The sequence below is a fragment of the Rhododendron vialii genome, chromosome 5a (genome assembly GCF_030253575.1).
Source record: "Rhododendron vialii isolate Sample 1 chromosome 5a, ASM3025357v1".
In the NCBI taxonomy this organism is placed as follows: domain Eukaryota; kingdom Viridiplantae; phylum Streptophyta; class Magnoliopsida; order Ericales; family Ericaceae; genus Rhododendron; species Rhododendron vialii.
Window position 1 is genome coordinate 1,120,001 of NC_080561.1, and position 25,756 is coordinate 1,145,756.

The 25,756-nt window shown below is 38.9% G+C and overlaps 1 protein-coding gene across 6 annotated transcripts; it reads left to right on the plus strand.

Annotated features, from left to right (window-relative positions):
- Window positions 1–455: 455 nt before the first annotated feature.
- On the plus strand, window positions 456–24,235 carry LOC131325346 (NF-X1-type zinc finger protein NFXL1-like). 6 transcript variants are annotated; one of them, XR_009199670.1, is made up of 8 exons: window positions 1,691–2,119; window positions 11,129–11,487; window positions 13,807–13,901; window positions 18,478–18,655; window positions 19,760–19,811; window positions 21,674–21,861; window positions 22,076–22,178; window positions 23,254–23,702. XR_009199670.1 is itself a non-coding variant. In XM_058357550.1 (2 exons), the coding sequence occupies exon 2, from the start codon at window positions 3,808–3,810 to the stop codon at window positions 7,162–7,164; it is 3,357 nt and encodes a 1,118-aa protein (XP_058213533.1). In that variant the 5' UTR covers window positions 456–576; window positions 3,685–3,807; the 3' UTR covers window positions 7,165–7,433. The 6 variants fall into 6 exon arrangements, 3 of the variants coding, with proteins under 3 accessions (XP_058213533.1, XP_058213534.1, XP_058213536.1); XR_009199669.1 differs by lacking the exon at window positions 19,760–19,811 and adding an exon at window positions 24,046–24,235 and having other exon boundaries at window positions 1,698–2,119; window positions 23,254–23,878; XR_009199668.1 differs by lacking the exon at window positions 19,760–19,811 and having other exon boundaries at window positions 1,720–2,119; window positions 21,663–21,861.
- The last annotated feature ends 1,521 nt before the right edge of the window (window positions 24,236–25,756 follow it).

Here is a 25,756-nt window from a genome sequence, read left to right on the forward strand (position 1 = left end):
ATTTAAAATTTTAGAAATAACATTCACGGAATTTTTTTTTTTAACTCTAGAACTATTAACAAGCACATATACGTATATTAAGCATGAGGTGTGTGTTGGATACGGGAATTTCGGGACAAGCATCGGGTACGGTTTGCATCCCTATAGTGTTGAGCCGCATACTAGTGTGCGCTACACGTATACACGCGCACGATAAATAAATGCCATACATATACAGTGTTTTTACTCGACTTTTCATCACCACCGTACATACACGGTTCAAATCGTTGACAAACGTGACGAGGCCTCGAACTTGAGCCCCAAGCCAGCCCCCCCCCTCTCTCTCTCCAATTTAAATACTGCTCGCACGACGGTTTTCTTAGGCATCGCCTCCTTGTGATTGACAAATCAGACGTTTTACAAAACCTGAGGGACATAGATAGTTTTGCTTTCCTTCACAGAATACACACACATAATAGAGAAAAGAGGGAGAGAGGGAGAGAGAGAGAGGGAGAGGGAGAGGGAAAGGGAAAGGGAGACCTAATCAGTGGTATTCTCTCATTCTTTTTGGGAATCGTCGATTTATCATTTGATGATGTACTTTTTTTATTTGTCTGTTTCTACATGTTTATGCTATTTCTCTACATCTGTATGAATGAATAGGTGAACGTTTATACAGTGTGAGTAAGTGTTTAGGGTTTGAATATTGATCTTGTATTTTTATTTTAAAAACACTACTCTTTGTGTATGTATTTGAATTGAGAACTGGATTTACCCTTTTCTATGAATCTGCACCTCTTCCTTTAGATTATTTTTTTGAAATTGGTCTTCCTTTTGATTTACAGACGAAGGGAATTGAAGCTAGGGTTTCCTTTTTGTGTAACCCTATTCTTTATATTCAATGAAATGACCTGTCACTTGGTGATACTTAGAATACTTTCCACCCTTTTATGCAAGGTTACTAGGGAATTTTGTTTATAATGATTTTCAGATTGCCTAGCCTTTTGCTTCTAATGGAACACATCTTCTAAATTCATTCCAAGAGGAACAAAATCTCTCTTACCCTTGTGATTGAAATGAGATTTCACCACATTAATACCACTATCATAGTTGGGATTTGTGCTTGTCTTCATCTTGTAGCTAACCTCTCCCTTGCCAAGGAGTCCTTGATTAAGGCCATCTTCAACTTGCATTCCCATAGCATAGAGACACTTAAAAGTATAGATTGTTTGGGGTTATAGGTGCTTTAGGTATTATGGCTGCAAGTTTCTTACCACCAGTTTGACTTGGTCCTCTTGTGAGGAACGAGTTTTCATCTATGCAGCTTTCCCTCTTCACTTAGTAAGGAAAATGGCAAAAGTCTCATTTGCCTTTTGTTTGATCATCTTTGAATCTCGGATGGTTAACTCAATTTGGACATTCTAGCCATATTGGTTGATGAAGGCATTGACAATTTATTGCCACCCCTTGTACTTGGTGAAGTCAAGAATGAGAAACCAGTCGAGTGCGTTGCCTTTGAGGGTTCTCTGGAAAAGCTGGGCAATGAGTTTTTCACTCAGCCCCAAGTGTTTATGTAAAGACCCAGAATAAATTTTTTTTTCCTTACTTTATGCTTTTAAAGTGTGTTAAAGATGTTTAATGTGAAAATATTAAAGGGGTTGAAGTGCAATGGCTTATTTGGAATAAGGGAGTTGGTGTGATGCTTTAGTACTTGAGGGGGGTAGGGTGAAATTCATACTATGTAAGTCAAAAAACAGGAGTGGGGAATTATTTTCCCTTTCTCTCTCGTACGTCTCTTTCATCTCTCTCCCGTTCTCACCTCTTCCTCAACTTCTTTCTACGATTTCATCTTTTTAGAGCACGATTTCAGAAAAAGTTCAGGAATTAAAGTTTCTCTACGGAGCAAGAGCTTCCTATCTATCCAAGAAAAATCACCATCGGATCACTTTGGAGCTCTTTACCTTTTTCGGGTTGCTTGATTGGATGACCAAGCATTTGAGGAATCGTGAGATCAAGCTTGGAGGGAGGTTTTCTTAGTAGAAATCGTGTGTTCCAAGTTGGAAGAGGAATTTCTTTGGTGGGTTCGATTTTGAGGTCTAGGGTTTGGAGGATCTTTTGGGTTTTGCTCAAAACTCACGAGGTAGAGATTTCTCACACTCTTTATATGTTTTTGGGTTGATTTGGTAGTGCGAAGTTGAGTTTGATCGTCCCTTGCGTGCTGGTTGGAAACTGTGAAACCCGCTGAAAATTGCAACTCGTAACTTATTGGTATCGATACCTGTACCCATGCGTCTGGAATTCATTTGGTACCTTCGGTATCAATACTACCTTTGGGAAGGTATCGATTACAGCCGATCCTCGCTTGATTGCTTTGACTTTCAATCAACTTTGACACATCCGAAACAGCTCTAAGCATGGTTATTCGTGTTCCGATGATTCCTTAATCATCCTCAATCCTTTGACCTTCGTTTTTATGAGATTTCAAGTGTTGGGATTAATAGAAGACATATCGAAATGTTACTTATGAGCTGGGCAAATTGTGGGGCAGGAAATTTGGGGATTTGAGACTCATTTAAGTGGATGAAATATGAATGAAAATGCTGTAGGTTGACACTCGATGCTAAGTGGTACAAGGGATGGGTTTAAGTAACGTGTTCGGGGATGGGATGGGAATGTGAACTGTTTATGTAGAATTGATTTCCTTTACTTATATAGTTATATTCTCACAAATTGAGATTTTAGAAACACATATGATGGAATGTGAATTAGACGCACGGGTCCTGAATACTCGGAATGTATATTGAATATGCGAATGGTACAGTGAGTTGACCTCAATAAAAGAAGGATTTGTGATGAATGAGACTTATGGAGGAAAATGATGGAATGCGTATGTATGTGTGGTTAATGTGACCTTAAAATTGAAGAGAAGGTCGAGCTAAGTGTAGAACAAACAAGGTATGAATGGTTGTCATTACAAAGGGTTAGCTATGGAAGGTAAACTTGATGTGCGGGGTCACACTTACCTGGAATGTGAAATGGCTGGACAAGGTCCTTATACCCAGAGTGTCTCTAGGTCCACCGTTCAGTGCGTCATTAGTAAAAGAGTTACACGAGCTTATACTTAAGAATCACCTAGGGATATACGGGATCCTTAATACCTGAAACGAGAATCACTTTCTACGGATGGTTGTGAAAGGAAACTTGAAATAAAAAGGAATTAGATAGATGAAAATGGGTTGATTAACAATAGTGAGTGATTGATAAATCAGGCGTTTTACAGAACCTGAGGGACATAGATAGTTTTGCATTCCTTCACAGAATACACACACATAATAGAGAGAGAGAGAGGGGGAGAGAGAGAGGGAGGGAGGGAGGGAGGGAGGGAGAGGGAGAGGGAGACCTAATTAGTGGTATTCTCTCATTGTTATTGGAAATCATTGATTTATCATTTGATCAAGTACTTTTTCTATTTGTCTATTTCTATATGTTTATGCTATTTCTCTACATCTGTATGAATGAATAGGTGAACGTTTATACAGTGCGAGTAAGTGTTTAGGGTTTGAATATTGATCTTGTAGTTTTATTTTAAAAACATTACTCTTTGTGTATGTATTTGTATTGGGAACATGATTTACCCTCTTCTATGAATCTGCACCTCTTCCTTTAGATTATTTTTTTGAAATTGGTCTTCCTTTTGATTTACAGACGAAGGGAATCGAAGCTAGGGTTTCCTTTCTGTGTAACCCTGTTCTTTATATTCATTCAATCAAGCTTGAGCTAGTGGACAATTATTTGAGTTGGGTGCTGTACTTACGTCTTGGAATCAGAATGAGCTCTCAAGAAAGAAACGATCCAAGGGATAATAACAATAGGTCGAGATTTCCTGCCCAAAGTAGCCGTCAAGAGTGGGTCCCCAGAGGATCCACCGCCATTACAACCGCCTCCAGCCCTGCAACGGTTGTGAACTCACTGGCGAGTTTCAACTCTAATCGCAACGGAAATGGTGCGGACTTGAATTCCAAAAGTTTGATCAGTGAGAATATGGGTCGGCCTTTGTATCAGAGGGGAGGGAAGGTGAGGAATAGTCATCATCAGAATGAAAAAGGGTCGAAGGGTGTGAATTTGCATAATCAAGAGCAGAAAGTGCCGGAGGATACACGTTTGCCTCAGCTTTTGCAAGAAATTCAGGACAAACTTATGAAGGGCACTGTGGAGTGCATGATTTGTTATGACATGGTGAGGAGGTCTGCACCCATTTGGTCTTGCTCAAGCTGTTATTCCATTTTCCATTTGAATTGCGTAAAGAAATGGGCCCGGGCTCCTACTTCTGTTGATTTGTCAGCTGAGAAGAATCAAGGTTTCAATTGGCGGTGCCCAGGATGTCAGTCTGTGCAGCTTACGGCGACAAAGGAGATTCGGTATCTTTGCTTCTGTGGGAAGAGGCCGGAACCTTCTTCTGATTTATATCTGACACCACATTCCTGTGGAGAACCGTGTGGGAAGCCACTTGAGAAGGATGCTCCTGGTGCTGGAGGGAGTAAAGGGGATGTTTGTCCTCATGTTTGTGTTTTGCAGTGCCATCCTGGTCCATGCCCTCCTTGCAAGGCGTTTGCCCCACCACGGTTGTGTCCCTGTGGGAAAAAGATTGTCTCTACACGATGTTCTGACAGGAGATCTGTTATTACATGTGGTCAGCGGTGTGAAAAGCTCATTGACTGTTGGCGTCACCGTTGTGAACGAGTTTGCCATGTGGGACCGTGCGATGTCTGTCAGGTGATGGTCAATGCCTCTTGTTTCTGCAAGAAGAAAATGGAGGTCGTTCTTTGTGATGAGATTGCCATGAAGGGAGAAGTGAAAGTAGAAGATGGTGTTTTTTCATGCAATTCCATTTGTGGAAAACAGCTTAGATGTGGAAATCATGTTTGCAATGAAATTTGCCATCTTGGTCCATGTGGGGAGTGTAACTTGTTGCCAGGAAGGATTAAAGCGTGCTATTGTGGTAAAACAAGCTTACATGAGCAACGACAGAGCTGTCTGGATCCTATACCGACTTGTTCCCAGGTCTGTGGCAAAACTCTCCTCTGTGGGTTGCATCAATGTAAAGAGAAGTGCCATGCTGGGATCTGTGCACCTTGTACAGTTTCTGTCACCCAAAAATGCCGTTGCAGATCAACTTCTCAAATAGTGGAATGCCACAAAACAGTGATGGAAGTGGAGAATTTTGCATGTGACAAACCTTGTGGGCAGAAGAAGAACTGTGGGAGGCACCGGTGCAGTGAGAAATGCTGCCCACTTTCTAATTCCGGCATTTCTATCTCTGGCACTTGGGACCCCCACGTATGCCTAATGCCCTGTGGGAAGAAGTTAAGGTGTGGGCAGCATGCTTGCGAATCTCTTTGTCACAGTGGGCACTGCCCTCCGTGTCTCGAAACAATCTTCACTGATTTGACTTGCGCATGTGGGAGAACTTCAATTCCTCCTCCACAGCCTTGTGGTACACCTCCTCCATCCTGCCAGTATTCATGCTCTGTTTCTCAGCCTTGTGGCCATTCATCCTCTCACAGCTGCCACTTTGGAGACTGCCCTCCTTGTTCAGTTCCTGTGGCAAAGGAGTGCAGTGGTGGACATGTGGTTATCAGAAACATACCATGCGGGTCAAAGGATATCAGATGTAACAAATTATGCGGCAAGACCAGGCAATGTGGGAGGCATGCATGTGCAAGAACTTGTCACCCTCCACCTTGTGATTCTTCTTGCGGACCTAGTTTTTCTAGTTTGAAGGCCTCCTGCATGCAGACGTGTGGCGCTCCCAGGAGAGATTGCAGACATACATGTACTGCTCTTTGTCACCCTTCCTCTCCATGTCCTGATGTAAGATGTGGATTTCAGGTCACAATAACATGTTCTTGTGGCCGAATAACTGCTACTGTTCCTTGTGATGCTGGGGGCAACATTGGTGGGCCTAACATAGATACCATTTTTGAAGCTTCTGTAATGCAAAAATTGCCTGTACCACTTCAACCTGTTGAAGGAAATGGGAAGAAGATACCACTTGGACAGAGGAAGCTTACCTGTGATGATGAATGTGCTAAGACAGAGCGTACTCGGGTTCTTGCTGATGCTTTTGGTATCACCACTCAAAAGTTAGATGCGCTTCATTTTGGTGAAAATTCTGTCATTTCTGAAGTTCTTGCCGATCTGCTTCGGCGGGACCCCAAGTGGGTTTTGTCTGTGGAAGAGAGGTGCAAGTTCTTGGTCCTTGGCAGGGTTAGAGGAGGAAGTGGTGCTTTCCGGGTTCATGTATTTTGTCCGATGTTGAAGGAGAAGAGAGATGCATTGAGGCTAATAGCAGAGAGGTGGAAACTTTCAGTTAATGCTGCTGGGTGGGAGCCAAAGCGTTTCATTGTGGTACATGTTACACCAAAGTCCAAAGCCCCAGCTCGTGTGCTTGGTGCCAAAGGTTCTAGCCCTGTGAATATGCTGCATTTACCGGTTTTTGATCCTTTGACAGATATGGATCCCAAGCTTGTTGTTGCTCTGTTCGATTTGCCGAGGGATGCTGATATTAGCGCGTTGGTCCTTAGGTTTGGTGGTGAATGTGAGTTAGTGTGGTTGAATGACAAGAATGCACTTGCTGTTTTTAGTGACCCTGCGCGGGCATCAACTGCTATGAGGAGATTAGAACAAGGCTCTGTGTACTACGGTGCTGTTGTGGTTCCTCAAAATGGTGGGGCGTCAACGGCGTCATCCGGTTCTAACAGTTGGGGAGGCACAGGACTGGCCAAAGATGGAGGGCCGTCGTCCATCTCGTTGAAGGGGAATCCATGGATGAAAGCTGTGGTGCAGGAGCACAAGTTGGGCGAGAGTTCATGGGGTAGCGGGGAGTGGTTTGGTGATTCTGCCAAAATAGAGCCATCCTTGTGGAAGGGGAGGGATGCTCCAATTGCAACTTCAGCAAACCGGTGGAGTGTTCTAGACTCCGCAACCACTGTGAGTTCCTCATATGCATGTGCTGGAGTTGAAGATCCTGGAAAATTGACAGTAACTCAAATGGTTTCAGACTTCGAACCACAAACAAGCTGTTCAAATATGACAGGGCAGCAAGAAAGCAACCTTGAGGAGATGTCTGATGTAGATGACTGGGAGAAGGCATATGAGTTGAAAGGGAATGGGCAAGGGAATTGATGGTTTTCTATCTAATCATGTATTTTCATGGGGAGAAGTAAAATTGATACCTTTTTTTGAGCGGCAGAAGTAAAATTCATACTCATGTATCGGGGAGAAGTGAAATTTATTATCTCCTATGTCTTTTTTGTTTTCTCAACTGCTATGGGATCCAAGTTTGTGGTGTTTTTGGTCAGGCGACCCATGGCCTTCATTAGGCTTTAATATTTGACCTTTTTAAAATTGCTTCTCATGCAATCAAAATGCAGAGAAAACTTCGATTTGCGCTACGTTGAAGAGTTCTTGTGCTGTAAAAATTTTAGTTATTTTTCTTCTTTTTTTCTTGACGGTTAGGGGTGTCCAAGCTAGCCTATGCGCACCTTGATTAAGTGATCGGGTCAAAGGTATGCCATCCACGCTGAGATTAGGGGATTCAGAAGAATTTACTTTCTTGCAGGTTGATTCCTGGCATCGAACCCTAGTAAAAAAAGAACAACTTCATTGTAGTGGTTATAGACGAGACACGTTCATTATGGTTTGATTTAGTAAAGGGCGCGACGTTAAAAAGAACTTGTACAAGGCATTGGGTCTAGGGAGCAGTTTAGATACGCTTATGCATAGGTAATGCTGCCTTCTCTCTTTTAATTTTCTGGAAGGATGTTCACCTCTATAGTGCCCCATATTGATTAAGCAAGGTATAACCAAAAATCAGCTGATAGTTAGTTAGATGAATTTGTAAGTGTGCTCGTTAATAAGAAGGCTAAAGTTTACAAATGGTCCCTTTAGTTTGTATGAATTATCATTTTCATCTCATAATAATTGCGTCAATTTTAACCCAATTGTTTACATTCCGTCTCAATTTCGTCCTTCTTGCTAATGCCATCAATAAAACAAATGGAATCGAAGAAAAAAATTGTCATTTCTTCTCATAGAGGGACAAAATGGAGATTTTATGTAAACTAGAGGGACAAAATTTATATGGAATATGATAAAAGCTTTAAAATTTTCAACGTATTTTTGGTTATTCAATAAAAATATGGAGTGAGAAAGATAATTCGTATGGTGTCTTTTTATTTTATTTGCAAAACCAAAAGTTCAAAGTAAATTCTAGAAATAATTCCTCTAGTTTGCATAAAATCTCAATTTAGTCTCTCTGTGAGGAGAAATGATAATTTTGCCCTCTAATTTTGTTTGTTTCATTGGCGCAGTTAGCAAGGGGGACGGAATTTAGACCGAATGTAAATATAGAGTTCAAATTGACAATTAATACTAGAGGGACGAAAATAAGAATTCATACAAAAGGAACCTTTTATTAAATTTACCCTAAGAAGAATACCATGGTTATCGATTTTGGGTACTTATGCTCTTAAATGATTGTAATGACTTACATATTAATTTTTTTTTACCCAAGTACTTTACTATGCCAAGTAGATTGAGGGTCCTGATTGAAAATGTTTGCTTTAGGCCCCACAAATGTCAAAGTCGGCCCTGATTGAACCATCTACGTATCCCAGATTCCTAACATATCCTGGCCTACTACGAAATTCTCCATCGCTCTGACCATGTCGAGTAGCTATTGCCACTCAAATGAATACTAATGGCATGCATTTCATTGTCCACATAACCTGAGAGAGTCAAAATATGAGCTATTTCTGAAAGATAAGACCAAAGAAGCACTAAGGCACCTACGTATCCCGAGGGAGAATCAGGCTACTTGTAGTTCAAGGTTCAAGGAGATTTATATTCCGGAAGAGATTCACATTTCTGTGCATATTGCTGAAGGTTAGGTTTGTCTCCAATCCTTCCCCGTCCATACCCCCAATGATTGGGGACTACATGAGTTCTGTTGTTGTATATATGTATTTTTGCAAATCTGAACATTGTTGCGTGCTGCCTATTATTTGCTGAAGCAGGCTTTGGTTTTCTCACTTGTTGAACTGTCCCAGTTACTTTTGTGTTATTATTATAATTTTTTTGATAAGTGAGGAATATAATAATCAAAATGCATTAAGGGAATGTTGTCTGTATACAAAAGAGGCCACAGAACAAATGGAAAAGCTCAAACCAGTCTAAAAATTTGTTAAGAGAAGGATTACATTCTCTCTTCTCCCAACTATACAAGCTATTCACTAGAATACCGATGATGCTAGATAACGACTTTTGTCTTATTTTCATGCATTGGGTTCTTGTAGGAAATCCAGGGGACTGAAAAATTACATTAGTAATAACATGAGCCCCATTCCAAAAACTAATACTCCCTCCGTCCCAAAAAGTTGGACACTTTTGAGATAGTGTGCTATTTTCAATTGCCTATATTTTTCAATGTGAATGTTATAAATATGTAATATGGATTTTGTTTGAAAGGTTTTAATTGATTCTATTAAACAAAGTTTTCAAAATCACATATAACTTTATAAATCGAAAGATATAAACAATCTAAAATGACACGTAGTTCCAAAAGTGTACTTTTTGGGACAGAGGGAGTAATATTCTTTATTTTGTGCAAGGTTCACGATTGAAATTGCGTCAATTGTAGTAAGTGATGGAAGCTGAGATATGTAGCCCATTAATCCAGGTGTAGTACATTCACCTCCGTAGGATCACATGTCCGTGTCGGTGGATGGTCCACAGTCCACACCGCATCATTGCCCCTTCGAAAGCCGCTGTTGACTGAGCCAAGTGGACTTGGAGGATGAATAGTCTTTCTTGTATGAGCCACGCTGTGTATAGTAATAACATGAGCCCCATTCCAAAAAGTAATAATACTCTTTATTTTGTGCAAGGTTCACGATTGAAATTGCGTCATTTATAGTAAGTGATGGAAGCTGAGATATGTAACCCTTTAGTTCTCTATAACTTGGTGATGTGGGATCCAGGTGTGGTACATTCACCTCCATAGGATCATGCGTCCGTGTTGGTAGATGGTCCACAGTCCACACCTGCATCATCGCCCCGTCGAAAGCCACTGTTGGCTGAGCCAAGTGGACTTGGAGGATGAATAGTCTTTCTTGCATGAGCCACTGAGCCAAGTGGACTTGGAGGATGAATAGTCTTTCTTGCATGAGCCACACACAGCGTGGCAAACCTCATGTTTATACTAACTCTACGTACTTCACTAGTACCACCAGCATGTGCGTGACACATCTTCCTGACCTCTTTGATGCCTTATGGTTGATTTGGGGGCATGCTTCCACAGCATCTCCCTCAAGTTCCTTGATTGTTGGAGGTGTGAGGGGCCATTATTTTAGTGGTAAAGTTTTCTGAGAGTAGTCACTTTGTGCATATATTGCCCAATGTTAGGTCCGGCTCCAGTCCACTCCCTCCCGTACCTACATCAATTTTGGAGATTACATGAAGACTGTGAACATTGGAGTACTTGCTAAATTCCATGATGATAGATTTGTGATGTCTAGATTTTCCAGAACCTGTTTATGGAAATGCTAATAATGGATTTGGTATTTCAAATCAAACACATCAATTTCTGTTTGTTGATATCTGTTCTGGAGGTGGTAAAATTGTTGTTTGGGATGGGCAGCTTCATTTTAGCTCAATGAAATAGTCTAAAATCATCAACCCAAAGCTTGTATAAGAAAACATCCGTAGCACAGGCTGCCAGCTGGATATGGTTTTCATCGAACAGGCCGATCATGGTCTTGGGCTTGGCCTTTTTACTTCAGCTTGAGGTTGGATGTTTGTGGGCCTGGCCTGAATAGCTGGCCTATGTGGTACTAGGAAGCATCATCATTGGAAAAGTTGAATTGTTCTCACAAGTTAGGGGCTGGAATGATCAACTTGTGATTGTAAGCTACACAAGACTGTCGTCATCAATTCTGTCTTTCTACATAACTTTTTTTTAGGCATGTTCCACTATTTTCTACATTGTATGGCATATTTACAATTGATGACTGGAAGCGGAATGTTTTCATGTTATTTGTTTTATGGAATGTGCTTATGACCCTGACGCAGATTTTTCTCTGTGCAATAGAGAACACTGTCCAATATGAAGAAACCCAGTCCAACTAACCTGTATTGGCATTGATCTTGGAAATCTTCCTCCATATATCAGTGGTACGAGGCTTCTTCCCTCAGACATGAATGAAGTATGGGCCATGGAAATTGATATACAGTATTCTGGTGGCGTTGTGTTAGATGTTGCAACAAGGCTTGAAGTTAGTGAGCTAGAATTTGAGGAATGCATAGGGGATACGAATTTAGAACCAAGCCCTGTCGAGGAGGTAAAAAAAGATCTTTCAGAAGGTTTTGAGTATTTTGGAAAGCAATTAGAGCTTTCTGAAGGTGCAGATGGTGCAACAGAGCGAATGGATGAAGCAGATCCAAAACAAGGTATTCAGTGAAACCTTCTTTGTTCGATACTATGTGCACAGTAGCAATACGAACATGCTTGTGAGTGTTATTGCAATGTGAAATATTGTGACTGCAGTAAAGTAATTCTGATTATTATTTTTGAGTACTTAATGCAACCAAAGAATTTCACCTGAGGGATAGACAATAAAAGACAGACAGGTGCACTCCAAAGTTTTGCTTGTATTTATTATTAAGGAGGAAGTTGTTTTCAATATAGATCTAAAATTTGTACTGAAGGAAAAGCGTTACCTCGTCTATTTTCTAAATCTTCTGAGCTATCCACTTAATCTAACATGATTTGATGTATTTGATCACAAGTCCATGGCTAACTTTGTTCTGCCTGGAAATACTACCAATCGAATTTTCTAAATTCTCTTATTCATCCACTTCCTTGTTTCATGGTAAGAAATACTTGATCACAACAAGGCAATCAGAGTGAGGAGGGAGATGAAATAAGAACTCTATTTAATTTGCTTATTTATTCGATCCCTGCTTTCATGCTTTCAAAGGCCTTCTGTCACTAGTTCATATGAAAAAAGGAGTTTTGCCCAGCATGTTCTTTTAGTCTGTGGTTGGATGGTCGTGTTACACCGGGATTGTTGGGATTAGATCACTCCTTGTTATTGTTTCGTTTCTAGTGCCATTTCTGCGACCCCATTTGTTAGGAGGAATTTGGTGCGGTCCTTATTATGGGAACTTCTGGGATTTTGAATGGCGCATGTTTATGGCATCATTGATGGAATTTAAAGTTAATTTCATTCTCTTTTTGGGTTTTATTAAGTACAGTGCTATCATGATTCATTATATTTATGGTATCCTAGGTTAGCAGTGAAAGGACATTTAGTCAACAATCAGATCTGCTGGTCAGATTGAATTTGAATCCACAGAATCAACCATGGATCTTACTTAGGACCGGTTCTACTGGGTTGTTCTTCAGAAGTCAAATGATGGTCAGCATGTCTGGCTTTGCTATATATACATCTGACACAATCGGTGTTTTACGCAGCCTTACCTCAGAGGTTGATTACTAAAGAGTCATACATGGGATTCCCAGTTTCTTCTATATGGGAGTTCAGTTCATGCAAATTCTATTCTTTAGTTACTTCACAGCAAGAGATAGTTCTAGTTTGATCTTTTTTACTCAAGAAACCACTCTAGTTTGGATGTTCCCCTTCTTTTTCCGCAAACCATTAAACCTTCATTCAAACCTATTTTCAAGAAGTCAACTCTGCGGCTGCCAATGGATGGGCATTACTAACCAAGCCAAGCCCAATAGATAGGAGCTGGTGCCTCGCTCATAGAAAATAAATTAATATTGAGACAGGTCCGGGTTGGATGTGAGGGTGTGGCATGGGATAGTAATTTGATGAAGTCTTCTCGTTGGTGCTTTTACGTGATGAAGCACTTCATATTTGTCAGAACACTGTGAATGGGTTTATCCTTGGAGGACAATGAGGGTATGGAAATCCTAAGAACTCCAGAGTACTTCTATTTATGCAAGGTGGGGACACAGAATGGGCGGGCATTACTGACCAAGCCAAGCCCAGTTCTCGCAGATATGCACTGTTGGGTTACTCAGAGAGAGAAAATTGTGGCAGAATTTGGGTTGAGGTGTGAGGCTGTGGCATGGGATGGTATTTTAGTTTGATGAAGCCTTCTCATTGCTGATTTTAGATGATGAACAAGATTTGGCACTTGATATTTGTCAAATCATTGTGAATGGGTTAACCCTAGGAGGGCAATTGTTGTCTGGGATTCTTAAGCATTTCAGAGTGCTTCCATGAAAAGCATCGAAGATACTCTTTGCGTTGTAGTTATGCAGCTTTCCATTCTTTGCAGGGTGTATTCATTGAGGTAGATGGGTGAGAGTTCATCTAGGCAGTAGGTAAACTTATATGATTGAGGCTCATTCAGATACAAGTGAACGAGATAGGTATAATTTAGGTTTCTCTTCATTGAGCAATACTATGCAACTTTTAATTGTCCGTTTGAGGTAGATGAGCCTCAATCATATAAATTACAAATGAACTAGATAGATATAATTTAGGTTTCTCTTCATTGAGCAATATTATGCAACTTTCTAATCGTCCGTTTGAAGGAAATCATTTTCTAGGCCAGATTGTGGCCATACCTTCTTTTTTTTTTTTTTGTGTGTAAACAGATTGTTGAAAAAGTTCGCAAGGGTGCTTTTGTGATCTTCACTGGAAATTGAAGACTTGTTGCAGTTTTAGTTGAATTCTAGAATGGTCTCTTGATAATTGACACTATGATTTTGAGTTCGATCCATTTTGTTTGCAGATGGGGTGAAGACCTATAAGACCACCAAAAGTGGCTCATCTTCTGCATCTAAGCGGAAATCTATTGTTAATTCCATTGCCAAACAGGTTTCACATGTCTGTAAGCATGTATCCGTTTTTTTGCTCCATATGATGTTCTCGAGAGAAGTTTCCTATTATCTTGTACGTCTCAATATTGAAAGATGTTGAAATATATGTCACTTTGGATGGTGTATGATGGAGTGTGTTCCTAGGTTTAGTTCAAAACCATAGTTGTCAAATCGTGAATCGAAATGGTCATTTTTTGAATCGTGAATCGCTCTGATTCGGTCATGACTTCTATAATGCATAGAAACCTATGGTTATTGATTAGAGTATCAATAATATATACTACAAATGAAAGATTTAGGCCTAAATCAATAAATACTTTCTTCTAAATGATGATTTGATAATAACGTGGAATATTAGGTAAGTTGCTTCTATGCAACTACCAAGAGATGATGATTCGTAAAGCCTACTTATGGTTCTTTTTGTACGAAAGAGTTATAAATACAAAACAAACCCTTAAAAGGTCTATAGGGTTGTTATATTCCATTTATCTTCCTCATTTTCGATTCACTCTCGTAATAAATCTCTTTTTCTTATTATCTATCCATATAACATAGACAAAAAATGACATAACAATACCAGACCTTAAAAAAATATTTGAACATTTTTTAAACAACAAAAGAAGCAAAACAAGAGTAAAAAATGAATTTCGAAAATTTTAAGTGAATCGAATGATTCACTGATTCACTTACAATTCTCAGCTATTTCCAATTCGGCAACCTATTCGTATCGATTACCCACTGAATCGTATCGAATTGTACGATACGAATCGTAAATCACCGATTCACTTATGATTCTCAGCTATTTCCGATTTGGCAGCCTATTTGTATCGATTACCCACCTAATCTTACGATACGAATCGTGAATCGTACGATTCTGACAACTATGTTCAAAACATAGTAGCAATAATTGGTGAAATTACATAGAGACCCCCTCACCTATACATTTTGGACACGAACACCACATAACCTTTAAAAATGCCCAAAAGCACCCCCTCATCTATAATCGTTAACCAATCAGCACCTTTCTATCATAAGGCCGTCCAGATGAAGGGGTCAGCGTGGACAAATTTTCATAGATCAAGGGGTCAGTGTGGGCAATTTTTAAGTGGTAGAATCTTCATTTTCCCTCATTCCGTTAACAAAGTGAGACAATTTTTTATTTCATATGGATGAGGGGGTCTGAATGGGCGATTTGAAACGTTAGGTGGATTCCATGTCCCAAAGGTATAGATGAGGGGGTCCCCACATAATTTCACTGCAATGTTTAATCATTTTTTTAGAGAATAGAGAAAGTGTTTAGGGTGATACAAACCGGACGCTTGGATTATTTAGTAAAACAATACAATGACTGACGCTCTTTCTTACCATTGTAGTAGTAGTAGTAGTAAAACAATACAATGACTGATGCTCGTTCTTACCATTCTCAACATATATAACTCTACACTCCCTTCAAGCTAGAGATAAAATATCATGTTGGTACTGTTAAGTTACCAATTGGCTCAAAAGCTTAAGCTATTTGAAAATGGGTCCAACAATGTATATCAAGCTATCTAACACCCTCCCTCACGTGCAACCCGTCTTGCACGTGGAGATGCAAATTTTCATAGATTAAGCGAAACAGGATACGAGGGGGAGAAGTAGAATGCAAATGGTGGACAAATGCAAACAGATAGACTTGAACCCAAGATCTCTTGCAACTTGAGCTCTGATTCCAATTTTTTTTTGGTAACTTTGTGATACCATGTTACACAGTCTTGGATAGAACTTAAATCCAAAAGCTAGTTGTTGAAGTGAGAGTGCCCTCACGCTTATATACTTCATATTATTTTGGTACGCAGGCGATATGGGACTTCGCTTCACTGCGGTACGCAGTAGAAACCCAACAACCAGCAAGAAACCAACAATTGTCAACCAATCAATGTGCAAGACAAACAACATCAACAACAAACGATAACATATATGATGAACATGAACTTCATTACCCAACATAACGCAACGAAATCAACAACCAACATGATGAACATAGGGCAAAATAATCCTAACATAGTAAATCAAGTGAACCAACTCCACAACCACTCACCAATAATAGAAAATCATCAACATGAGACTAAGATCAACGAACTGTGATGTTGTGAGAAGACGAGGGTGGGTGCGATAAGGATCGACGAACCTGGGGCTCGACGATTGCAATGAACAAGATCGACGAGGGTTGACAAGGCTAATAGCGATCATCGAGGTCGTGACGGAAGGTGGGTGGTAATCGATGAGGTGATTGGCAGAAGGTGGCAAATAAGATGACTAAAAGGTGTGATACCATGTTTTGAGAGAGATACGATGCTGTTTAGGGTGACGAATCCTAACACAAGCATATTATACAAGGAGGAGTAAAACAATGCAATGAATAATGTTTCCTCTCTTTCTACTCTCAAGACACATAGTTCCTAACAATTGTTATCTCGTGTTTACATGGAGTAGCTTTTTACTCCCTCTGTCCCATTTTCTCTGTCCTTTTTTGAAATTCGTGTTAATTTTCGATCGCTTATATCTTCCAATATGAATCTCCAAAAATATGCAATATGGATCTTGTTTGATAGTTCTTGATTAGGTCTATAATATAAAGTTTTCAAAATTATGGAAAACATTGAAGATTAGGAGATATAAGTTTCCTTTTTCAGGTTCTTAGAAGCTGTAAATCTAAAAATTAGTTTTCTAGAATTTTTGACAATTATTCTAAACTGATTTTTACAAGTTAGAATCTAAAAAAAACACCCACTATAAGGATTTTGATCCGTCTTGATAATCTGAATGTTTATGACTTCATTTGGTATGAGAAAGGTTAGCATTGTTTTTATTGTGGTTTTATAGGCTTTTCGTGTTTTGAATTCTAGATGAAACTATCTTCTAAGCAGCCTATTCTAAGGCCTTATTAAGGATGGTTGTGCATTAAGTAGCTGACAGCTAGCATGTAAAAACCCGTTAAGACCCTTAAAATCAGATTATGAATATGAGTTTGGTTTGGTTTGAGTCAAGTCCCCATAGTCTAGATTGGTATTTTTATTTGTCATTTGCAATCAAGAAGATTTATATACAAGAATAAGTACAATTAGACAAACTCCAACTGAACAAACGTCAACCATATAAGAAAGTCCACAAACAAGCACAGACACATGAACCAATAATCATATTGGGGAAAAAAATACCAACTCGAGAAAGACGCATAAGTCATAACAGTGAACTTTGTGGGATTGTTGGGAAAACCAGGCATACGTAATCAAAAGACATTGCTTTATAACACCTGGAAATGAAATTTTTTTCAATTAATGTTTGGTGTTTTTGCGTGCAAGAGAAGACAAGGTCCAACTACACATAGGAAAATGACAATAAGAGTTAGTGGTACTTTGTCTGTTAATGCTAGGGTTACCTTCGTTCTTTAGTTGGCAACATTACGATAGTGTCTCTTTCTGCATCCTAAAGAGTTATTGTGTTATCACAGAAAGCTCTTTCTTTTCTCGAAAGTCATTGCATGAAACGTCTGGTGAGACCTTAGAGTATGCAATCCTGCATTCTGTAGGAGGAATTGTTAAAGAGTAAAATTTTAATGATTCTATTATATCAAGCTGAATTCCCTGCTAGTAACTGTTTTTTTTTTGGCTTGGCTTTAAAATTTTTCTTCTGGTCGGGCCCGCTAGTAACTGTTGATATGTTATTCGGAGTAAATCCCTGAAAAATCCAGTTGAGATATGTGGAGAAGCATTTGTGGAGGGGTTATGAAACTGGTTGAGAGTATTTTGTCACCAGAGTGAGTCAGTAAGAGGAAGTAAAAGTCTAAGTAACAGGAAGTAAAAGTCTATGATTCTAATAATTTTCCTTTGCTGCGAAGAAAATTTTTGTTTGTAAACAAATTCTGGAAAGCAATGTCTACGTATTCGTGAGAGGGTGTATTTGAAATATTAGCAGTTTAAAGATTGAAAATATAGGACTGAGACTGATTAATGCTTGCTATTCTGATGACTGTCATTCGAAGTTTGAGGCTACAAAGTTTAAGAGCTTTTGCCAATATAAAGAGATCAATACACTTGGGACATACAAAAAACTCAATTGCGTCAATAAAATCAGTTGCTGATTTATCCCAACTTCTTTAAATATCTGCATTTTAGTTTACCGGTAGACTAGGACCTTGTTCCTACATGTATGACTTAACTCAAGGCATTTCCCACCTTTTAACCTCATTTGTTGTGATGTTCATTGTAAGCCCACCTTAATACAAGGTTCGCAATATAAATATGAGTAATTAATGAGTATGAATCATGTCATAATGAAATGAGTTGGCAGAGTGTTAACTAGGAGACTTGGAAATTATTTCATGTTTTCAAATTGGCCCACAATCGACATGGCCTCAACTCTTAAATGAAAGAATCACAAATGAAGATTTTCTCTCTGGGAGTAAATGAGTTACTAATATAAAACTTCACAAATACTATTGTTTCCATCTTTGCACTTTTGCGTATTACTTATCTTTTGCGACTTAATTACGTTCACACCACCAAAACTTCTAAGACTTGCGTCTTCTTCGACTTTTGTAGGTCAAGGATTTTGTGGAAGACAAGGCATACATGCAATAATAGTGCATTTGCATATTTTACACCTGGAAATGAGCAATTAAGACAACAGATTTTGGGCGCTTACATGACCGAATCTTCGTTGGTGTTATCTTCAAAAGAAAACATAAGCCCAACTGTACATAGGAAGGTGACAAATAGGGTAAGTGATTTGTCTAATTACTACTTATATTACCTTTTTCATAGAGTTCACACCAAAGTACTTTCCTCCTCTCTCTTTTCTTTTTTTACGTGCTAAAGAGTGTTGGTTTCTTCAATCTCTCTTTACTTTTCAAGACCATTGTGTCTAACTGAAGGTGAGAGACTGAGAGTCTGAAATTATTCATTTTTCATTTTCAATGCATGTATTTTGTTCTACATTCCCTATTCAAAGTGTAAATTTTATGCATTGCCCCCTAATAACTTGTTGAGTTTTGTTTATAGAGGCAGGCACTGAAATTTCAGATTGAGTAAGAGAAGCATTTGCTTAGTGGTAATGAAACTGATTGTGACTTTTTGTCAACAAAAGAAATAGATAAGAAGAATTGTTAAGTCTTTGGTGCTTGATGTTGATTAGATGAAGCTTGTTTGTTTCATCATCAAGATAAGCAGGTCTATGATAATATATTCAGGATTTAATTTATTTCAATCATCGATTTACTGCTTAGGCGACTTGGATTTGAATGTTTTCAAAGAGATTTGTGATCTAGCGTGACTTATTCTTTGATGCATGTAACGAAAATTGGGAATATGTAAATTCATTTCATCTTGATGATTAGTAGAGATCTAGGATGAATTGATCTATGATAGTTTTTGATCTAGAAGTTTTAGCTTTTTGGTCATGCATGCATGTATTTAGTGATTGTGTTTGTTTTTGGCTAGGAAATGTCTCCCATGGATCTCAAAATTGGGTTGGTAATTGTTTGTGGCCGCATTAAATCTTTGGGAATTTAGGGATGATTCTCCTTGTTTGATGTGACTCATTTGGCGGGAAAGGAGTCACCATCATTTTGTTATAGGCCTTATTTATGTGTATTGTTAGCATTTCACTTAAGGCCCTATCTATGTAATCTTGTTGCTTATATTAAAGAAAAGACATTTCCATTCACTTGAGTTGCGTTGGTTTTACATGGCTTAAAATATGCTACTTCAATTCTAATGGTATTCTTAAATTGCTTATGTACTGGTGTCGGAATTGGCATTGAAGTTTTTTTATATAACGTAAATTTAGTTGTTTTAAATCAAGTATTAAGTCAACTTCTTCCAGATTGGAATGCCAAATCAAGCCCAATTCCACAATTATGGTGCAACCATGTGATGTAAGGATAATATTGTCTTATATCTTTCCTCCCATCTCATGATCCGTGCACTCCTAAACATGGTTCTCGCAATCCAATTCCTGTAAAGAGAGAAAATAACACTCCTACAGTTCAAATAATCGGAAGTCTTTGAAAGGCAATTGAGCTAATTTCACTGCTTTTGATAATATAATCAAAAGTACAAAATGCCATTGATATCTTCCTGAAGTCCAAATGTTGAATTGTTTGCTTTGCAAAACAAATTACACAATAGATGGTGGAGACGTCATGTAAGACCATCACAACATTTGAATTCATATGTTGTGGTTTACTCCCTTTTGCAAGTTTATTAATTTGTATTTGTTGATGGATAAACATATCATTTTGGAAGTAGAACGGGATATTTGCATACTGTTATTGCGAAACATTTTGCCATTGTCATCTTGTTTGAGAAAATTAGAGAATCAACATCGAAGTGGTTGATCCCTTTATGCAATATTTGTTGATTCATTTGCATCTTAATTATTGTGGCGTGCTGAATCATTTTTGCTGTTCCAACTTTAAATTTTTTCATCCTGTTTTGCAAGATATGGTAGTTCTTTTTAGGTAATGGAAAAGACAAAGTTGTTGGAAATTGTACTCTTTCCCAAATGGGGGGGTACTGAGTGTAATTCTACATCCTCTTCCAAAAGACAAGAGGAGAGAATAGCTTTTGCACCATTTGAACCTCTTTCGATTGGAGAAAACAACTTTTTTTGATCTGCAAAAGAATTTTTTGGAGAAAACGATTTATGGCTCCAACCTTATCATAAATGTACTCAGAGCAAGCATTCCACCACTTCGGGAATTTATATGTTTAGTAGTGGTAAAATTAGCAATTTCTGCTCGGAAATCATTTACATAGCCTGTAGTAGTGCTCACATATAGACATTATGAGACTTCACGAAACCTTTCGGGTCAGTCAACATATAGACCTCGTTTACATTACCTGTAGTGGCAATCAACCTGTAGCAGCGGTAAACATAACCTGCCAAGGATATGCCCATTATATAGACATCTTGCAACTGCAAAGATAAAACAACTATCGCAGCGGTTTTATCTAACGGCCATGACATATGTTGCAAAAATAACCTTCCTTGCGATGGATGTATCAACTTTTTCGTATACAACTTATATTTGGTGTCTATTGTCTCCAGTGAGAAAAGCTCTAGTTGTAATTTAGTATAATCACCACAATATGCAGTCCTTACATGGCGAATATTTGGTGTTTAGCAAGTTTATTGTCAAAAGCACTAACTGCGGTTTAGTATAATCACAGCAATTCATAATAGCTTACGTAACATATATTCAACATTTAGCAACTCCATTAAGAAAGCATTAGCGGCGGTTTAGTCTAATCGCTAATTATGATAGCCATGTAAATCTTTGCAATGCGCGGATTCACTTCTTTTTGACATAACATTAGTTGTCATGAGTGAATACCTATATTTTGTTGACTGAAAAAGTAATGATGGCGTTCACTTAAAAGTAGCTTAATGCATATAGAGAAATATCTATTGCTATCAGTACACTTGCTTTATTGACACTCAAAAATTTGTATAGCTTAAATCTGTTGCATACTTCTATTTGTACTCATTCACCCTCCAGTCTTGGTATGAATTTCGAAAAAATTTGTACGGAGCAATCAATGAATTCCGACAAAATAGATCTACGCGATGAAATTTTCCTGTTTTAAAAGTATTATGACAAATTTGGATTTAGGTTGGATTATGGCCTCTTACAGTCTTACTTAATACACTTGATCTTCTTAGTATTTTTGCTACTTCATTCAACTCGGGGCTTTTTTACTTAGTCTAATGGCCACCACAGTAGGGAGGGTGTAGCTGAAACAGGAAATCCCCTATGGATAACTCAGGCCGTCCTAAATCTCAAGTGCGACAGTCAGGAGAGGCAGTTCCACATGGGGCTTTTCGAAGAGTACTTAAGGCTCGTCTGGCAGGTTTATTAACATGTCCTCTCTGTAACGGCATCTTCAAGGAGGCAACAACAATCAATGAATGCATGCATACATGTAAGTTTACAATCAAGTTTGTTAATTCGTATTTTGGATTTGTTTTTGTTTAGCTTTTTTATATTTACCAATTTGATCTCATCAAATATAGAGTAGGTGTTTTGCAACACATTCATTGTTGATCTTGAAATCTTTACATTTCACTCTCCATTGGTTTTTCTCTTCTTTTTTTTTTTTTGTGGGTGGGTGGGGGGGGGGGTGTTGCGTTATGCAGTCTGCAAGGAATGTATTTATCAGAAAGTTCAAACGGAAGGTGTTACATGCTGTCCTACATGTAATGTGGACTTGAGCCATTTGTCTCCTGAGGATTATCTGAGGTAACCAGAACTTGTAATTATTGTTCAACTGCATCTATCTGTACCCTATCTTATATCACTACCAATACATTGATAACAACAGGAATAAGGATTTGAGCTACCATAACTTCATAGCTTGATTTATGCAATCATGAGATCATCAGCACAAATTTCAGAGTCTCAAATTTTAATCAGTATCACTTTGAAACTCAATTGCGTTGGATTTTATTTTGTGGAGTTCTGAGTTGGAGGTATAAATAGTGGATCAATGGGATTTAGTGTTTTTATTTTCTTACTTGCTTTAGGGATACTACCATAAACAGCACATTGAACAAGGATATTTCCGTGTTACTATCCAACACCCCATCCTTTGTCTTTGCTAGAAAATATAAGGTCTCAAGGAAAATCTCAACGTTACCGGTTACTTGACAGTTGGTGGAACTATCACTACTCCTTGTTCGGGAAACTAGGAATGGCACATTGCTATATTCTTGTATTTTAGTTAATGGCTATTGGGATGCCGATAACTGATCTGTTTATTATATTGAAAAAGACGGATACGCATATAAGTGCAAGATAGAATATATCTGTATATATGTTAATAAAGCAGTAAATCTATATTAGTGAGTAAATTACTTTGGTTCTTCCCTTTCCTTGTTAGTCTTCGCTAGAATTATGGGAGGTGGGAAGCTTTTCTCAATCTCTTGAGACTGCTATACAAGTGAGTTTGAGAGAAAGGCTTCCCTGCTATTCGTGCAGGCCAAACTCCACCTGCTAGTTGAAAGCCGGTCTCCTTGTCAGTCTGAGAATTCCTTCTCTTTTATTGATCCATCACTCTTAGGCTAGAATTATTAGAGATCGTAAATAATTATCAATCTTTGGCGACTAATAGAACAGTAGGTTTTAGAGAGATTTCTGCTGAATCCTATTGTTATCTCTGTAGAAACCTATGAACGTGGTTGTAATCATGCAACTGTTTGAAAATATTGCTATTGAAACATCTTGTGTCTCTTCTATCTCTATTACATTGTTTCTATATTTTTCATCGACTTATAAAATTGGAAATCCCCAACTTATCTTCTAAACTTTTCAACAGGCCTGATGAAGCTTGGAGGATTTTGGCTAACGGTTATCTGGGTATTTCTCCAAGTAATGAACAAGAGGAAGCACCACAAGCTACACCACCACCTTCACTTGCTGCTACCACATCTGGGTCAACAGTTAAACAATCAAAGAAGAACAAGAACAAGAAGCCTCGTCAGTCCCCAAACGAACCAACGGAGTAGAGCAGTCCTCATGCTGGTGCTCTCTCTAGCTCTGTTGACTTTCAAGATACTTCCTATAATCAGTATGTTTAGAATTTGTAATACATGCAGAAACTGCAACTGATAAACCTTCCCCTGCAATGCCTTTACTTTTGAACTTGGTTTTAGCCGAGACATTATGATGCTTGGTGGTTGTTTTTTCTTGGTGAGAAAACTGGTGCTTTAAGTTTGGACTTGCTATATTGGTAATCTGTATGTCAATATTTCTGGTTTTCTACTCTGTTTTGTTTTAAATGTGGACTTTAATTCGTGACTCATCTTCTTAAATGGTTGATTTTGTCCATTAGATGGCAGGGATAGTGGTTCGCACTAACGGTGAGTGTGGAAAGCTCGAGTCTGCACAACACGAGCAGACATGATTGATGCTTCAGTGGAGGATTTGTTTTCTATTACAACGTAATTAATCTTCCGTCAGATAAGTTGGGATTAGTTGAGAGTTTACGTTTTCGTGTTGCCAGCGTTTCCTGAAAAGTAGCTCTCATTTGTCGGCGAACACAAGTAGCTCAGTTTTTTTTTTCTTTTGAAGAACAGAAGTTTTAGCTCTTATGTTTTCGTGTTGCCAGCGGATAGGAGGATAAATAATGTGGCTACAGCAGCATTTCATGAATCTGGAGAATTGTCTCATTTGTTATTTTCGTGGGTGCCTTCTATTTGGTCGGAGCCCATTTTGATCGCCCACTTGATACTTGAATCTCATTATTTGAACCATGACGAGATTTTTATCCATTTATCAGGTATGAAGATATAATTGTTGTTCTCCTATTACTCTTTGTAGGGAAGCTGCTTTCCTTAACCAAGGGAAACAAAGGTGAAGCATGAATGTTATATAGGATCCTTAAATTTTCTGCTGTTTAAATGCTTGACCATTACGCTGATCTGGTATATTTTCACGGCATCATTTGTTCCTATAACGTTAAGGCGGGAAACAACCATAACTATATTTTCGCAGACTGCATCCTCAATATCATCTGTGGGTGAGTGAGACTTTGCTTATGCTCACTTGTTCCTCGCATCCAACCTCACCCGCCCTCGCTCAGTAGTTTCCACCACACAGTCCTATGCTTCGCCCTACCCTCCGCCATTGCCTTACTTCCAGCCTCCCTATTCAGGGGTACCTCTTTCGCCCTTCACAACCGAGATAAGCCGATTCTCTTCTCCTTCTCTGTAAAAAAAGTGTGTGTGTGTGTGTGGGGGGGGGGGGGGGGGGGGGGGGGGGGGGGGCCAATGGCCGCCATGGGTACATTGTCGCCATTCACTCCCATCCCTACCGTGCAATCCCAGCCTCAACTCCCTTTTCCTACTCAAGGGATGGCTTAATTGGGCCGAAAATTGATATAATGTGAGCTGATGGTAAGTTTCCCCAAGGTTTGGGTTGCGCAGTCGGGTTCAATTGTGGCTCGGCTGTAGGGCTATTCCTCGGTTATAAAAAAAAAAAGATGTTTATCTACAACCTCACATTACTAGTAAAAGGTTTATTCACCGGCCGGATCTCTTTATATCTAAAAGATAGCTAATGTATGCGAGTTTTAAGAGCCATTGTGTTGATATGATGAATGAGTCGTCGAACCTAACGTCTCACAATCGAGATGTATGGTGTAAATCTTTTTATTCTGACCACGCTTTGAGTTCACTTATGGTATCACCATTTTGTGGGTTCGAGCAATGGTGTCTCTCTGTCTCAGAAAAACATTTAGTTCTAGCTAGTTTTATCAAACATGGCCTAGGAGATGAAAAGAGAGCAAGCCTCGCCTCTGAACCTTTCGCATATATACCTTTCTCCCCTATGGAGGACAAGAGATTGGTGAATAAATTAATTTCTTAGCTGCCAAAGGACTTATAGCCCAATGGTATTTTTTGGTCCTTCTCTTGTGGGATGTCAGAGTTTGAGCCCATCAAGAGCGTTTGTGATTTGGGGCTATGAACAGCTTTGGACTAACTTACTAACTATCCACCAACTCCTGTTGATGTATACCGCTCAGGGGAAAAGAAATCTTAGCTTCACTACTTTCAATTGGGTTGGGCCACCCTATCAAATTTCCACTATAAAGAGAATAAATTCCTTAAACCAGCAGAGAAAACCCCACATTTTCCTTGAAAGTTAAACCCAATCTGCGCTAGTCATATCATCAAAGAAGTGGAGTATAAAGGTGGGTAAAAACACTGCCTTTTTTTTTTTTTTTATATGTTCTGGCGCTCTAATCTGGTGTAAGGAATTGATTCTCCACTATGAATTGCGTAAATAATCCGTGGGGGAAAAGCAAACAGAAAAGAGAA

Bases quoted from the DNA above. Each gene is read 5' to 3' on its own strand.
- LOC131325346 (XM_058357550.1), top strand. From the start codon at position 3,808: ATGAGCTCTCAAGAAAGAAACGATCCAAGGGATAATAACAATAGGTCG.